Consider the following 14884-nt stretch of genomic DNA (forward strand, 5'->3'; position numbering starts at 1 on the left):
AGAGAAGGAAGGAAAGGACGAGCTGGCTCCCCTTGGCGCGTTCTCTCGCGGGTCGACGCTCGTACCTTCGTTCGCTGCTTCGATCGGTCGATCGATCGCGCGCGCGCGCCCGCCCGTAACCACCGCGCAATTCCCTCGGCTCTTGATACGCGATAGCGCACCGGCCGGACTGCTCGGACGTGTCCCTCGTGCGAGCGAAAACCACAGGGACGAGACGAAACGGAGCGACTCGCCGGGTCGGGGACGCCAGCAACTGCCGATCTCGGGCCTCCGGACAACTCCATTATTATCCGGGCCGGCAGAGGCCACGGAAAGCGTAAAGCGTGAAGCGTCCAGGAGGGTTGCCAGGTATCCTGGCGGCTGCACCGCGCCTCTCCCACCACCGCTGATTCGGCGAGAACTCGGCAAGGGTGACACCCACCCCTCGAAAAAAGCCCTTCGGGGGGTGAGTTTCCGGCTCTCGACCTAGCCCGCTACCAACTACACTCACTCAACTGTCGGACTGTCGGCGTTACGGTTCTTGCGATCCGACTCGCGCTTTGACAGCTGACCGGCGCGGCCGCTCCATCCAGTTCCCCGCTTCGGGACTCGGCCTCTGGCTAAGGACATCGGACATCTTCCTGCCTCTTCGCGCAATTCCCCCGAGCGACCGTCCGAGGCGATGATTTGAACGCCCACCGGCCGCACGATTATTATGTGCGCGACACCGCTCACGAACAGTACCGTGTGATGTTCCTAATCGAGCCGCGCGAGTGACCATTGGTGCATGGTGTTTCGACCTGCTGCGAACACGGAACGCGTCCACGTTCTCGGGACAGTCTGCTAGCAGCGGCTCAGTGGGATCGCCGAAGGAAGATGAGGCACTGGGTGATCATCGGCGCCCTGGCGGTGGCGATACACGCCTCCCTCACCGAAATCACCAGAAACAAGAATCGCGGCCGAGGATCCATGTGGTGGTAGGTGGAAAATTTCTCTAACTCGCTGCACCAACGTATTCCCGCCAGATTTTCGCAACAGCCGCGCTCTTTGCCTCGGGACCGTCGCGTCGTGGAAACGAATTAACCTTTCGCAACACCTGTCGTTGATGCGTTATGGAAGCAACGCTGGCCGCGACACTCGTGCGTGCTCCTTCTCATCGATCCATTAATCATAGAGATCGCGAGCCGATTCGCCAGCGATGTCTGGGTGGGCGCACGAGAAAACCGCTGGATGGACATTAGATAATGGCTAACTTCATTAGCGCGGTAATAAATAGAGGAAGTGCGGTGTATTTGAAATACCAGTTTGTTTAAGACGAATACAGAATTACGGCAGAGGATGGAACAAATAAGACTGTATAATATCATAGGGAAACTAATGAACTTTCATATTTCATAGTCTCAGGAATAATAAAAAAAAGTAACCGAAACTTTGGTTTCAATGAAAAATGACAAGTAGTATCGATTTCGTTAAGGTGCAGGTAATTTGGAATACCGGTATTCCAATTTAACTTCACTTTATAAACTTAAAGAAAACACGTAGATGATAAAATTAGTTGATTTTGTGGCGTGATCGGGCTAAGAGATCACAATGAAGGAACAATTTTATGTAAATTCAAAATCTTAAAATTTACTTGTAGTGATCACAGATATAATTTCCTGTGTCATGCCCAGCGCATTCACGCGGCGGTAGCCATTACGTGTGAAACAAAAGCACCGCTAAGCTTTGGAATACCAATTCCAAATTACCTCCACCTTCGGAATTTCGAATTAGCAACATGGCATCGAAACCTAAAATTTCATGTCACACTTTGCATTCTCGAAATTACCGCAAAACTGGCACGGGAACCATAAAAGTAACATGCGAATGAGTAGATTAAGAGTTCAACTCTGAAGTTTTGACATATTTTAACGATTGAATACTGGCTGAAAAAAGTTTTGCAGATTCACGTTTTCCTCCTCCGCGGATTAAGTGGAAAATGTAAAAATCGCGGTTCATCCACGAATGTCATCAGCGAGCAGGTCATTAGCCCCTGTAATCCACGGTGTTACAAATTAAATAGCGTTAGTAGTTTATTAGATACCTCGGTATTCGAAATTACCAAAAGTATTCCAAATATGCTGCACTTCCTCTAATTCTCCCGCGGCGCGGCGAAGCGCGCGCGTGCGGCTGCGCGCTGGTTTACAGCCGAAAGGGATAGTCGCGGAAATATCCACGCGACGATAAACAGCCGGCGATAAATCAAGCGATAGGCTCGGCCACTTTTCCATTCGCGGCTTGATTTAATGCCCGGCCGCGCGCAGATAATTATTACCCGCAAATTAATTAATCTAATGCGAACGGGCGAATTCGCGTGGACGCGCACGCCGGCCAATCCGCTCCGGCTCTCTCACAGCCGACGAGAAATTTATCGCCGCTCCATCGGCGAAAGGTGGATTGACTTTTCGGTGAATTTACGTCCGCTGCTCCCCGAATCGCAGATACGGCGAACGAATCGGTAATATATTCGCCGGTAACAGGGTATTACTTATCGCGTTGGCCGAGGTTCTGGGTGGTCCTTGTCGGACGTCGATCGCCGCCTCGATAGAAACGCCAATAACGCGTGGACGCGAAAGTAGAACCGCCGCGGTTCCTTAACGTTACGCCGTTGCGTATCCTCGTTGGAAACCGGTAGCCCGAGCGGATTTATCGCGCGAATCGCCTGGGCGACCGATGATTCCCGACCAGCCACAAAGTCGGTCGATCGAGGGAAAAAGACGCGGACGGTTCCGATCGGAGTCGTGACGCCCGTGACATCCCAACCCGATTCGAGACGCTGTCGTCCTGCGAGCGACAGGCCGCGTTAGAAACGACCAGCCGAGCAGCAGAAGAAGCGGGCGCATCTGTTACGCGGTTTCTTTACCCTCGATCCTACAGAGAGAGAGAGACGGTGCAAGTTGCGATAGGGGAATCCTTGGTGCCGCGACACCGATAACCGGGCCAATTTAATACGTAGACCCTTTGTCACTGGCAGCGCGTGCCGTAGATTATTTTCGTGGTCGCGACGTGTCCGCTGGCAGCCAACACGTGGACGGGTTAGAGGAAGAGGGCGAACGCACGAGGGAGAGCCGTGCCCGAGCTTTTCTGCCCGACGTAAATTATAAGCGATAGATGTATCCTAACCGGTCCGGAGTCTGGAGCGCGTACCTTATTTATGGGCGACGCTTATCGAGCGCATCGTATAAACGTTCTACGCGGTACTCGTCGCTGCATTCGTCCGCCGGGGACGAGAGTAGGTCATCGGGACTGCGCGACTTTGAGTATCTAATTACCGGGGGATATCCGCGGGGGATTCGCGAGCCGAGGAGGACCGAGAGAGGACCACCGCGCGTGGCTCCAGAGACCGGGATCTGCTCCGCTCCCTGCAACGCTTTTACGAGCCGTGCCTCGTGATTCGGTTTATTTACACGGCACCGAGAGAGTGTCAACGAGAAACCTCGGCCCCAGCTGGCAGGCTTTTCGCGGTGGCGTCGCGTCCGGGTTCTCGTCTGTCTGTCTGCCTGCCTGTCTGTCTCTGCTAGCCATCAGGAAAGTCGTTGACGACGGACCGTCGACGCAGCCGCGGCGACAGTGATTATCTGTTTAGTATGCGCGGCGACGAGCGATCCCGATCCCTGCGACCGCGAGCTACAAACTCTCGGATGCTAGGCGTGTAATTCTATTTCGCCGCGGGACCGCGCGGTCCAGAACGTGTCTGTTAAGCTTTCCGATCGGCTCGGGACGGTCGTGTAATCAGCGGCTTGTAAACGATCGTAAAGGCCGCGGGACGCCGTGGACTCGCGCGAGACGCGCCTTGCCCCGAACTTTGCACGTTCTTCCCACGAAGGGACGCGAGCAGAGCGCACTTAAGCGTTTTTCTGCGCGACGCTCGATCGATCGGGACGCGAATTCTTTCGCAGGCCGAACTCGCGCGGCAGCTTCGTTCATACAAGGTGTCGAGTTCAGATCGATCCCCGGGACTGTCCTCGGAGCTGTCGGTGGTGCCGGAAAATCCCTCGGACGAAAGGTGAATGGCTTCGAAGCGGGCGTAGTTTGGTGTAAACGGAGCTTCCGTTGATGGAACGGTAGGGGAGATACGAAGTTCAAGTTTGTTCTTTTAAATGAGACTGTATATATGTTGATACTGTTTTCGGTGTAGCTTTTTATTTGCCGCGGAACTGTAGGGTGCTTGTGCTGGAGAATCTTTTGTTTAGGGGATATTAGATTTCAAAGAATTCAAATTGAAATATCTTCTGAAGCAAGGATTTTTCGGTACAAGTACTCTAGTACTTTTTTATAGCAAATGGCAAACTGTATCGGCTCGTGTATTAAAATGTATACTGTTCTACTTAAAAAAGTGAGGCTAACATTCGTATCTCCGCTACGCTTCAATTTACAAAGTATCTGTTAACATGAAATTATGCACCCCTTGAAGTCAATGAATTTTTGTCCGAAGCATTTCTCGATATCACCTATAGCTCCAGAGATACCCTCGCGGATCGATTTGAATAAGACACCCTGTATACACCCGGCCACCGTTGACCGAAACTGTTGAACCAGTTTCGTCTTCCGAACTAATCCTTCTTCGCGCATCTCTTCCCTCCCCCCTCGCCGGCTCCCTCCTTTTTCTCTTTCCCTCGTTCCACTGTCCTCTCCTCCTCCCCGAGTGTCCAGAGTATGCGGTTTTTACGCGTAAACCAAATTAGCGTCGAATGCACGCACGATGGATGCCAATCGCTGGGGCACGATTGAGAAACGCAAGTCGATCGGGGCTGCGCGGTCCATCCGCGTTCGGCCTCGGCGAGGGTCATCACTCCACCGCCGCGAACGTGGGAATGATTCTCGCCCCGTCATCTCCGCGGAAGCGTTTCGTTACGCGGATCCACCTTGAACGCGACCCTCCACCTCCGAGTCGCGCAAAAGGGGTCGCGGGGCTCTTTGATCGGGCCAGAAGTGCCCTCGAAGCGGAGTGGCTTTTTCCCTCCAGGGACACTAAACGGAGCGATCCCGTCACTTTTCTCCTCAGGGGGATCGCCAAGGCAGGAGAGCCGAACAATTTTCTGCCGATGTCGCCGGCCTCCCTGCACATGGATCCCACGGTGTACGCGACCTTGAGGAGAAAGCAGAGAAGACTGGCCAGGGAAAACCCAGGGGTACTGATGGCCGTGGCCAGGGGTGCGAACCAGGCGATCGCCGAGTGCCAGCATCAGTTTCGCAATCGCCGATGGAACTGCTCCACCAAGAATTTCCTCCGTGGGAAAAATCTGTTCGGCAAGATCGTCGACAGAGGTGAGCACCAGCTTTCCTTTCTCTTTGCTACCGGCTTTTCGCCCTGCCCCCTTTTAGCAGCGGTATCGGTGCAATTACCGTCGGGGGAATCAGCAATACAATCGGGGCTGGTCCCGCTAATTGGAGCCGTGCCGCGAGTGTTTAGCTAAATATCGTTCTGGCTTCTGGGAAGCTTCGATTAATATTCGTCGAGGCAACCGGGCGGCTAGAAACTTTTACCGGTGCGAGGACATTTCGAGTAGGTATACTTATTACGGAAAGGTTGCCGGAGCGAGAGAGGCAGGCCGGGAAGGATCGAGATTCGTGATAAAGCGACGCGCGTGTATAAATAACGGACCATAAGGTGGACTCGTTCCACGTTCCAAAAAACGGCCCATTGTCCGCGGTCGTCTGCGGCAACCGGTATCCCCGATAGAGATTTACAGGAGACGAGCTTGGGGAGGGGGAGGCGAGTTGAAATCGCAATTGACGAGTCCGTGGATGTCGATAGGCGCGAGCGGAGGGGCACGACAGCCTTATCTCTCGCAGGGTGCGCGCTTTGCAGGTAACGAACGGCTCTCGCGTTGTCTCTCTCGATCGCGATACGTCATCGATAATCGAGGCGATTCCCGAGCGGGCTATTCAGCCTGCTCGAGTTTCAACGCGGTAATATCGTTAGCCGATCGATCCGTGAAGCACCGTAGAAAAGTAACCCTTTGGCCGCATAATTAAAGCGCGTAATTGGATTACGGTTAGTCAGCTGTACGCGATAATTTCTCGCAGCGCATGTTGGTCACGAGTGCGGTGCCGAGGTTCTCGTTACGTAAGCCGAAGTCTCGGAGGAGTTATATACCGCCGGGCGAACGCCTGCCAGCGGGTCTTTCGTATTTCACGCCGAGAAGAAGCGGCGGCGCGCATTCGGGCCGGAAGATTATTCGAAGACGACAGGGTGTCAGCGGACTCGGGAGGGTTGCATCGCGGAGAGAGAGAGAGAGAGAGAGAGGCGAGTGTGGCGAGTGTGGCGAGTGGCGAGAGGCACGAGGGGATCAAAAGGGGCGTGCCCTTGGTCCGAAGGCCTCGGGCACGTGCCCTCACCGACCAGATGTATGTTTTGCAACCTGATAATGGACCTTCTCGTACCAGTTCTGGCTCCCCTGCGGCTCTTTTAGATCCCGTCGAGGCGATTGTAAGCCGAGCTTTTTCGCTCGGCCCGCTCCCGCTGCCGCTCTCGGTCTCGCTCCCGCCCCATCGCGTCCAGTGTCCCCATATGGCCACTTATCGCGGCAGTAAAACCGAAAAAACAAGCACGGGGATACAAAATAGCGGCGAGGAAGAGATGGAGCTCTCTGGCGCGCACGCGTTATGTCGTTCATTTCACCGGCCCGTAACCCGCAATCCGGCAACCCTTGCTCGCGACGCGACGCGACCGCACCCCTTTCGTGCTCACCCCCTTCCGGGGCGCCTTTCATCCCAGCAGCTTTCTCTGCGAATCGAGTTTAAAATGTCCAACAGTCGCAGATGCCGCTCTCCTCCTAGATTAGCCTAAATGAAATGCGAAACCGAACGGAGGTTGCGGGGAGCGTTGCGAAATTGAGTCATAGCTCCTCTCCCCGAGATTGCCCGTGGCTGCCAGGAGGACCTCGACCTTTCACCCCTCGCCGCGCATCTCGCTGGAACAAGGAGGACCAGTTTCTCTGTCCGTCTGCCCTCGTTCCCTCTTCGGGCCGTATCTTTTGTCTTCGAAGCGATCTCCGAGATTAGATCTGCACGGGGCAGGATTCGCGCGCGAGCAGGGGAAACGCAGATCGCTATCGCCGATCCGTAATGCTCGCGCGTACTCGTCGTACATATTTGGAGATCAAGAAGGGGATCGCGCGCGGACTGGTCGTCGCGTCGTGCGCCGCGACCTAAACGGTCGTTTCCGGATTATGCGGGCCCGCTCGATTACATCCGACCTGTTCTTTTCTCCTTTTTTCCCTCCCGTCTTCCCTTTCACACGCGCGCGTCCTCTCTTCGTTGAATCGGGACGAATCATTTGTCGCCGCGATTAACCGTCCAGGGTAGGTAGGTACTTAACGTCAACCGGGGGAACATTGGCATGCTTTTGCAACATTTTGCTATATAATATAACATTTTTACATTTATCGAAATAGGTACAATTTTAGTCCCTTTCCTTCTTTAAAATGCGTAGGTAATAAGTACCATCGTATATATAATATATTATATAAATAGCACTAAAAAGCTAAAGTTTACCGCATCTGAACTTGAACTTAAATTTGTTTCTTTTTATGTTCAACGCACTTTCTTTTATATTTAATTCTATTTAATTTTTTATTTCTTTAATTAACATTTTTAAATTCGGTTTAGGTATCCTATTATAACATTGCACCGTTTGTGATTGTACTACAATTTTGCTATATAATATAACATTTTTACATTTATCGAAATCCATACAATTTTAATCCTTTTCCCTTTTTAATACATAGGTATTAAATACCATCGTATATATAATATATTATATAAATAGCACTAAAAAGCTAAACTTCACCACATCTGAACCTGAACTTACAATATCATTGAAATTTGTTTCTTTTTCTGTTCAACGCACTCTCTTTTATATTTAATTCTATTTACTTTTTATTTCTTTAATTAACATTTTTAAATTTGGTTTAGGTATCCTATTATACCATTGCACCGTTTCTGATTGTACTACAATTATAAAAATGCATAAAATTTGTTCCTTTTCCTATCTAATAGATGTTAAGTAGATGCCAATGTTACTGCGTACTTACTGCCAATGTTCCCCCAGTTTACGGTATCTACGTTCGATCTCTCGGCTTGAATACGTAAAGAGAATCGGTCGAGAGCCCCGATCGGTGGCATCCCCTTCGCTGCTACACAGCTGTGATCCTCGTGTCGCGCGTATCATCAGGAATCTCCGTGGTATTGTTTCGAAAAGACGCCCTCCATCGACGGAGCAATTCCTCGCGCGTGTCCCAGCTGCGGGAGAACCGCTCGATACTTTTGGAGGCGTTTGTACTCGATATTATAACTGGCAGTGAGTAGGTTCGCGGCCTGTAATCATTTCGCCGCCAAGAGCCACCTACCGCATCGGTGTCTACCCTTGGTTTCGTTCCTTCTCCGTTTCTCCCTTTCTCTGGCGCTCGTCTGAGCCGCGCGGCGTGCACCGTTTTGGGCCGCAGCGCGGGCACTCGCGTGGAAGCCGAGCCGAGTTCCGCAGCCTAATTGCTCGGTAAACTGAGAGTCTCGCGGGAGCCTCCGTGCGGCTAGCATTTTCCCTCGATTTCACGGACTCCTCGTCGATCCAGCCAGGAATAAACGCGACCGTGTCATCCTCCGCATCAACCCCTGTCTCCCCGATCCAGCAAAGTAAACGTAACGTCGCATCATCTCTGCTCTGTGATCCAGTCGGCGCAACCGTTTACTCGCACTACTAACTAAGTAGCTGCCTTCGTCGCAGCGTTGTTCGATTTTCGTGCGACGGGTACCGTTACCGCTGTTTCCCTAACGTGTGCTCGCTGAACCTGGAAGCTCGCGCGCCAGTAAATAGATAAACAAATAAATTTGATGGATGCTGGGACGACGTGGCGCGGGGGTTGGGGTTCTGGGGGGGCGGGCGGGTCGCGTCTTATACGGAGACCCGGTTGCGGTTTTTGCGACGGCGTTACGCCGCCATAAATCGCGGCCTATGATGGGCTACATGTGTCGACGGCACGCCACGATTTCTTGCGAAAACGTGAGCCGCGAGCCAATGGGCCTCTGCCCCCCATCCATCGGCCCTCCTCTGATTTTTACATCTTGTTTGCTTCCACGCTGTACAAGTTGCCGCGTGAGACCACGGCCTATATGGCGGTCGCGTTTTCGCGCCCCTCCGCGCCCCCCGTCCACCAGCATCCTGGCCGTCAGCTTTTGCATTCAAGGGACGCGAGGCTGGTCGATGCAGTTTTTCGAGGATCGACGTTGCCCGCCACACGACCGTCGCTCCAACGTCCCAGCGTTTCCCTCGGCTGCGCTCTCTCCAGCGCTAGCAATAATTCCCAAAGATCTTATCGGCCCGTGGAATTTCAGCACGGACGCGAACGACCGCGGTAAAACTTGCGTCGCGATCTCGCTCCACCCGATCTCGATGCTGACGAGCCCGAAACGCGTTCCACTTTGCCGAGCGCTCGCCCACAAAGTCCACCTCCTCGAGCTACATCCAGCTACCGCGAGCTTCGTGCGTTCATCCCCTTTTCTTTATTCTCGCGACCCCGCACAGTGGGCCGGATTTACTTATTTAGCGCCATTTGTTTTTTTTTCAATTTTTTTAACTTAATTATGATAAAAAAATTAAAATAAAAAAAAAAGACTTATAAACAAATCGAGTTTCCATTAAAAAAATGTGACATTGATCGTAAATATTTTGGAACGTGCTACGCATACCCGATGCGTAACAGATAGGATACATTACTGTTATAAAACCGATATATAACCGTTATGGAATCGATATAATATCGGTTCTGCAGGACCGTAACCGAAATCGATATAGCCAGAAATTTTGGTTCCTTATAACAGTTATTCAGAATATCGGTTCTTCATAACTGTTTCAGTCAGAACCGATATATAACAGTTTGAAACAGTTATTCTCGGAACCGTTTCAACCCCTCAATGAAAACTGTTCATTTGGTACTTTTCGGGAAACTTTTCGTTTCCAAGTTATAAGGAAAAATAAGAAAATAAAGTAATGCAGGCAAATATCGTTTTGTTTAAATTAAAGGCCAATCTTTTGCGCTAAACATATTCTATTAGTAATTACTGTAAATAATCTATTAAAAAGTAATTCAGAATAGAGTCACGAATATCTTTCAAGTCCCTACGAGTCCCGTATCTTAAGAACATGAAATCTTTTCAACGCACCTTCCTCTATACGATCGTGCAAGAATCCCTTTCCACTTCGTCCCATTTCTCAAAATATTACTATTTAGAGTTACCAGCGTCGCGTCATTTTCTTTACGTAGTCAGAATCAAACTAAGTAACGCGGTACAAAACTACTTAGTGCAAACTAATACAACAATGACTTTTTAATGTTTAAAAAGAAAAGGACTGTCTTCAAAAACATTTGCTCTACGGCAACGAGCCGGGCCTTCGCCTCGCTCGTCCTGTTTGCACCGGCCGATAAAGCGAACGTCAAACCGTTTATCGCGTGCGCGCGGAAAGTCGAGAGGACGGAGAGGACGCGTTGGAGATGTGGTAGCGGGTCTGGCTCGTTCGCGAGAACAAACAACGCCTCTCGGGATTATCGAGCCGCGCTTTTCTCCCTGAGAATTTCTCCGCCCGCCTCGATAACGATTTTTCGCTCGGAGAGCCGACTCTCTTATCTCGGCCGTCCGGCTGTTTGACGATCGTAAAATCTTCGGCGAAAAGGATCACGCGGTCCGGCGCGCTTCAAAGTTGCGTTCCGAGTATTCGGGATGATTTCATCGACTATTTGGCCGGCTGCTCATGGCTGTCTCTTCCCGGGAAGAACTCCCACCGTCCGTGTAATCCCCTTGGACATGCTAGTCCCGAGATGATGACGAATAATATCTGGAACCGATGAAATTTCGCGGAGACAGGTCAAGGATCCCTGCGGGTAACAGGGTGGAACGGCGTAAATCTTTTGCCTCCGTTTCGTCGAGATGCGAGTCTCCCTCTGTTCCCTAGCGCTCCTGGCAGTTACCTAGACACCGCCTGGAAAGGACTCGTCGCTTCCGTCGACCGCTTTTAGCCCCTGGTCTTCACCTTGGACAGGGATTAGGGAAAATCGGTGCTTTCGCTCTTTCCTTCCACCTTTCTTCCGCCGTTGCTCCGTGAAGGCTCCCTGTCTGGCTCGCAGAGGGTGCGCGTTAACGCGCACGGAGTAAAGAGCACGGAGCCCCCGCGCGGAAAACACTCGTGACGAATCTCGAATCTCGCCTGAAAATTTGACGCGCTCGATTATCTCCACCGCTCCGGTCTCTTCCCCTCGGCTACCGAGCCGCTTCGCGTCTCATTTCCAGGCAGACGTGGCCGCCTTTTAGGCATGCACTGGGTGCTCTCGTCGGCCTTGCTGCGACCCCGCAGACTTCATTGTTCCGATGAACGAGCGTCGCGTCAGTGAATTGTGTCCTCAGCGATCGGCGCGGTAAAGAATTTCCCCACCGACGAGATAACGTCGCGTTATCTGCGAGACGATAAAGGTGGCAAGTTGCGAAACGGTCCCTCCGCTTTGGTGGCTCGCGATACATCGCAAAGGTGCCGGCGAGCACCTGCGCCTTATGCAGATAAGGTCGAGGTGCCTCTCGGGTCAGCCCACTCAGGGTTAAGGTCGTGTTCTCCCTCTCCTTCCAAGTGCCTGCTTCTTCTTGGCTGGTTCGAGGGCGTCCTCGTCCGTTGCACGCTGCCGTGGGTTCCTTGCACACCTGCGCGGACGAGAGATCTCGCAGGTAGTCCACGAAGGATTGAGACGTTGCCTGACGGTACCGCTCGCTCGCCTCCCACGTTACCAGGCACCGTAAAAGTTTTGTCCGCTCGATTGGGAGCTGCGCGCTCCTTCGATTTACAATTAGGTTGAACTAGACTACTAAGTAGACGGGATAACTGTTTCGGCTCCCTTTCAATTCGATTGTGCTGTTGGGCGGGAAGGCGAGAAGAAGACAAGTGAGAGGTTGACGGTGCAGTTTGGTTGCAGGATGCCGAGAGACCGCCTTCATCTACGCCATCACGAGCGCGGCCGTGACTCATAGCATCGCACGAGCCTGCAGCGAGGGCAGCATCCAGTCGTGCTCCTGCGACTATACCCACCAATCCCGAGCACCATCCGCGACGCACGACTGGGAATGGGGTGGCTGTTCGGACAACATAGGCTACGGCTTCAAGTTCTCCCGCGAGTTCGTCGATACTGGCGAGCGCGGACGGAACCTGCGCGAGAAGATGAACCTGCACAATAATGAGGCAGGCAGAGCGGTAAGTCTCCTCGCCATTAACCAACATATCTCTCTCTCTCTCTCTCCCCCCGGTGGACAAACGAGGCGAGCTCGATGGTCGGTTTGTTGCAGCACGTGTCATCGGAAATGAGGCAGGATTGCAAGTGCCACGGCATGTCCGGCTCCTGCACCGTGAAGACCTGCTGGATGAAGCTGCCCACGTTCCGCGTGGTCGGCGACAACCTGAAGGACCGTTTCGACGGCGCCTCGAGGGTGATGGTGAGCAACTCGGACCGAGTTCGAGGGAACGGAAACGCGATCGTCAGCAATTCTGCGAGCAACTCGGTGCACGGGCATCGGGAGGGGCTGGGTCGTCGACACCGGTACAATTTCCAGCTGAAACCCTACAACCCGGAGCACAAGCCGCCCGGGCCGAAGGACCTGGTCTACTTGGAGCCCTCGCCACCATTCTGCGAGAAGAACCCCAAGCTGGGTATCCTCGGCACCCACGGCAGGCAGTGCAACGACACCAGCATCGGAGTGGACGGCTGCGACCTGATGTGCTGCGGCAGAGGCCACAGGACGCAGGATGTAACGGTCGTGGAGAGATGCGCGTGCACCTTCCACTGGTGTTGCGAGGTCAAGTGTCAGCTCTGTAGAATCACAAAGACGATACACACGTGCCTCTAGGACGCCACTTCTATCCTACTCCTCTCACCTCTCCCTCATTGCTCCCTTGTCCCGAAGAGATTACCTCTCCTTCCTGGCGAAGGACGTTCCCGTAGTCTCTCGTTGCCTCCCAGACTCTGCCCCAGACAAGGTGGTCCAGGTGATCCTACCGCGAAGCTCTGCGATCCTGCTGACCGAGTGTCGCGACACCCGTGGCGGAGACTCCCGTTCGAGCGCTCGGGGTGCTCCTCCTCTCCCAGTATTATGAAAACACGATCGGTACCATGTACGTGTTTATTACGACGTACCACGGACGCGTACTACATACAAAGACTGAGACGGTGAGAAGCGTCGCTAGCGATTGATAATCGTAATGGCTTAGAATCGTATTATATTTTAGATAAGTAAAGACGACGAATGCTCGGGGTCGGTGTCGGTTTCGCCGCTCGTCGTTTCTCTGTACATACATACATGCATACATACATACTTAAACGGCTCCCCTTTGCTCGCTCTCGAAATACATACCGAAGCTCGGACTCGCCTCGCGCACCCGTTCCGCGTGCGCTTGGTACATTAGACCCCTTATTTATTCCGGTCCCCCTCGGATCGCGTACTTGTATATACGCATAGATTATAACTATATTAAACAAACACGCAAATGTATAAATATATGTATATGTATATTTTTTAGCATCTCGTTAAGAGTCTTCGTTGTAAATAATCGACGCTCCCGAGACGAATGGCCGTCGCTCCCCGCGGGGCGGCTAAATTATTTTTGTACGCGTCTCCCACACCCTCCTCTACTCACTCACGATTCGCGGGTATCGCGTAGGTAGGCTTAGAGAGGAGAACCATTAGCCCAGTGTAAGATGCTCGGCCTCCTTCTCGACCGAGAAAACGGTGATTGCGTTATTTTGTACGGACTGTAAGACGTCTTCGATTGTTTCTTGTAATTTATAAAGATGGACATATAAGAAGAGAAAATAAAGACGTATTTGAGTTAAAGTGGCAATGCCCGGCAATGTTTCTTTCCCCGCATCACCCGGAGGCGATCGGTGAGACGCGCGGCGCGACGTCACCGGACTGTTGGACGTCCGTGGACGTCTGGACGCGGCACGACGCGCACCATTGCCGCGCGGGGACCTGTCCCCCCGCGAAATACAGCCAACTGGTTCTCCACAGCTGGACGACTTCATAACTCCTGGCCAGGCGAATATCGTGGGAGGCCCGTGCCCCGAAGAAGACTGGTTCGACTCTCTTCTCTCTCTCTCTCTCTCTCTCTCTTGCCCTCTGTCCCTCAGCCCCTGAACCCCCTCCTCCGCCCGCCAACCCTCTACCATTCTCGTCGCTCCCCCGCGGCCAGTTCCCATCGCGTTCCTTCCTCCTACGTTTCTACCTTGTTTCATTTCTCCTTGGCCGCGCGGTGCACGCGATGATAACGAACGAAGGAATCCCGCAGGAATCTCTGTACGGGATAAAAGGATTCTGACCGCATACGAACAGGCATCCGCGCTAATGGTTCCGACACTCCCGCTCCCCCGCCTCCCTTTCCCTACCCTTTCTGCTGCACTGCACCCAGTCCCCGCAGCTCTCGTCCTCGTTCCTTCCCTCCTAACGATCGGTACTCCCCTCGGCAAGATCGAACGGGCCATTACAAGTGGCCGCGTGACGATCGACCGCGATCCGCCGCGCGCTTCCTTCCACGATCGATCAAGCCTCCAGCTGTCCGAGCGCTAAGAACGCGCAAAACCGGACGTGGGGGTTCGATCGATTCACTCTCGCGGGCGCGCTCTCGCTCTCGATGGAGTTAGGTGGCACCAGGAAGGGTAGGTTGACCGCGTTACTAAAACAAATTCTTGCTGCGCGAGGAGCTCCCAGCGCGTCCCGGCAGACAAGAATCTCGAGCAGCCGGGCCACTTCTCACGGCGGCGCGTTTGATCTCTCCACCGACCACCCCCTCGTCTCCATCATGGTCACTCGAGCACCGGCAACGCGACCGCCTCCC

The 14884-nt window shown here is 53.0% G+C and overlaps 1 protein-coding gene across 2 annotated transcripts; it reads left to right on the forward strand.

Moving 5' to 3' along the window:
- The first annotated feature begins 245 nt into the window (after window positions 1-245).
- On the forward strand, window positions 246-13878 carry Wg (Wnt family member 1 wingless). 2 transcript variants are annotated; one of them, XM_076811730.1, is made up of 4 exons: window positions 246-956; window positions 5024-5286; window positions 11976-12250; window positions 12343-13878. In XM_076811730.1, the coding sequence occupies exons 1-4, from the start codon at window positions 856-858 to the stop codon at window positions 12898-12900; spliced, it is 1197 nt and encodes a 398-aa protein (XP_076667845.1). In that variant the 5' UTR covers window positions 246-855; the 3' UTR covers window positions 12901-13878. The 2 variants fall into 2 exon arrangements, with proteins under 2 accessions (XP_076667845.1, XP_076667844.1); XM_076811729.1 differs by lacking the exon at window positions 246-956 and having other exon boundaries at window positions 3729-5286.
- The last annotated feature ends 1006 nt before the right edge of the window (window positions 13879-14884 follow it).

The sequence above is a fragment of the Andrena cerasifolii genome, chromosome 5 (genome assembly GCF_050908995.1).
Source record: "Andrena cerasifolii isolate SP2316 chromosome 5, iyAndCera1_principal, whole genome shotgun sequence".
In the NCBI taxonomy this organism is placed as follows: domain Eukaryota; kingdom Metazoa; phylum Arthropoda; class Insecta; order Hymenoptera; family Andrenidae; genus Andrena; species Andrena cerasifolii.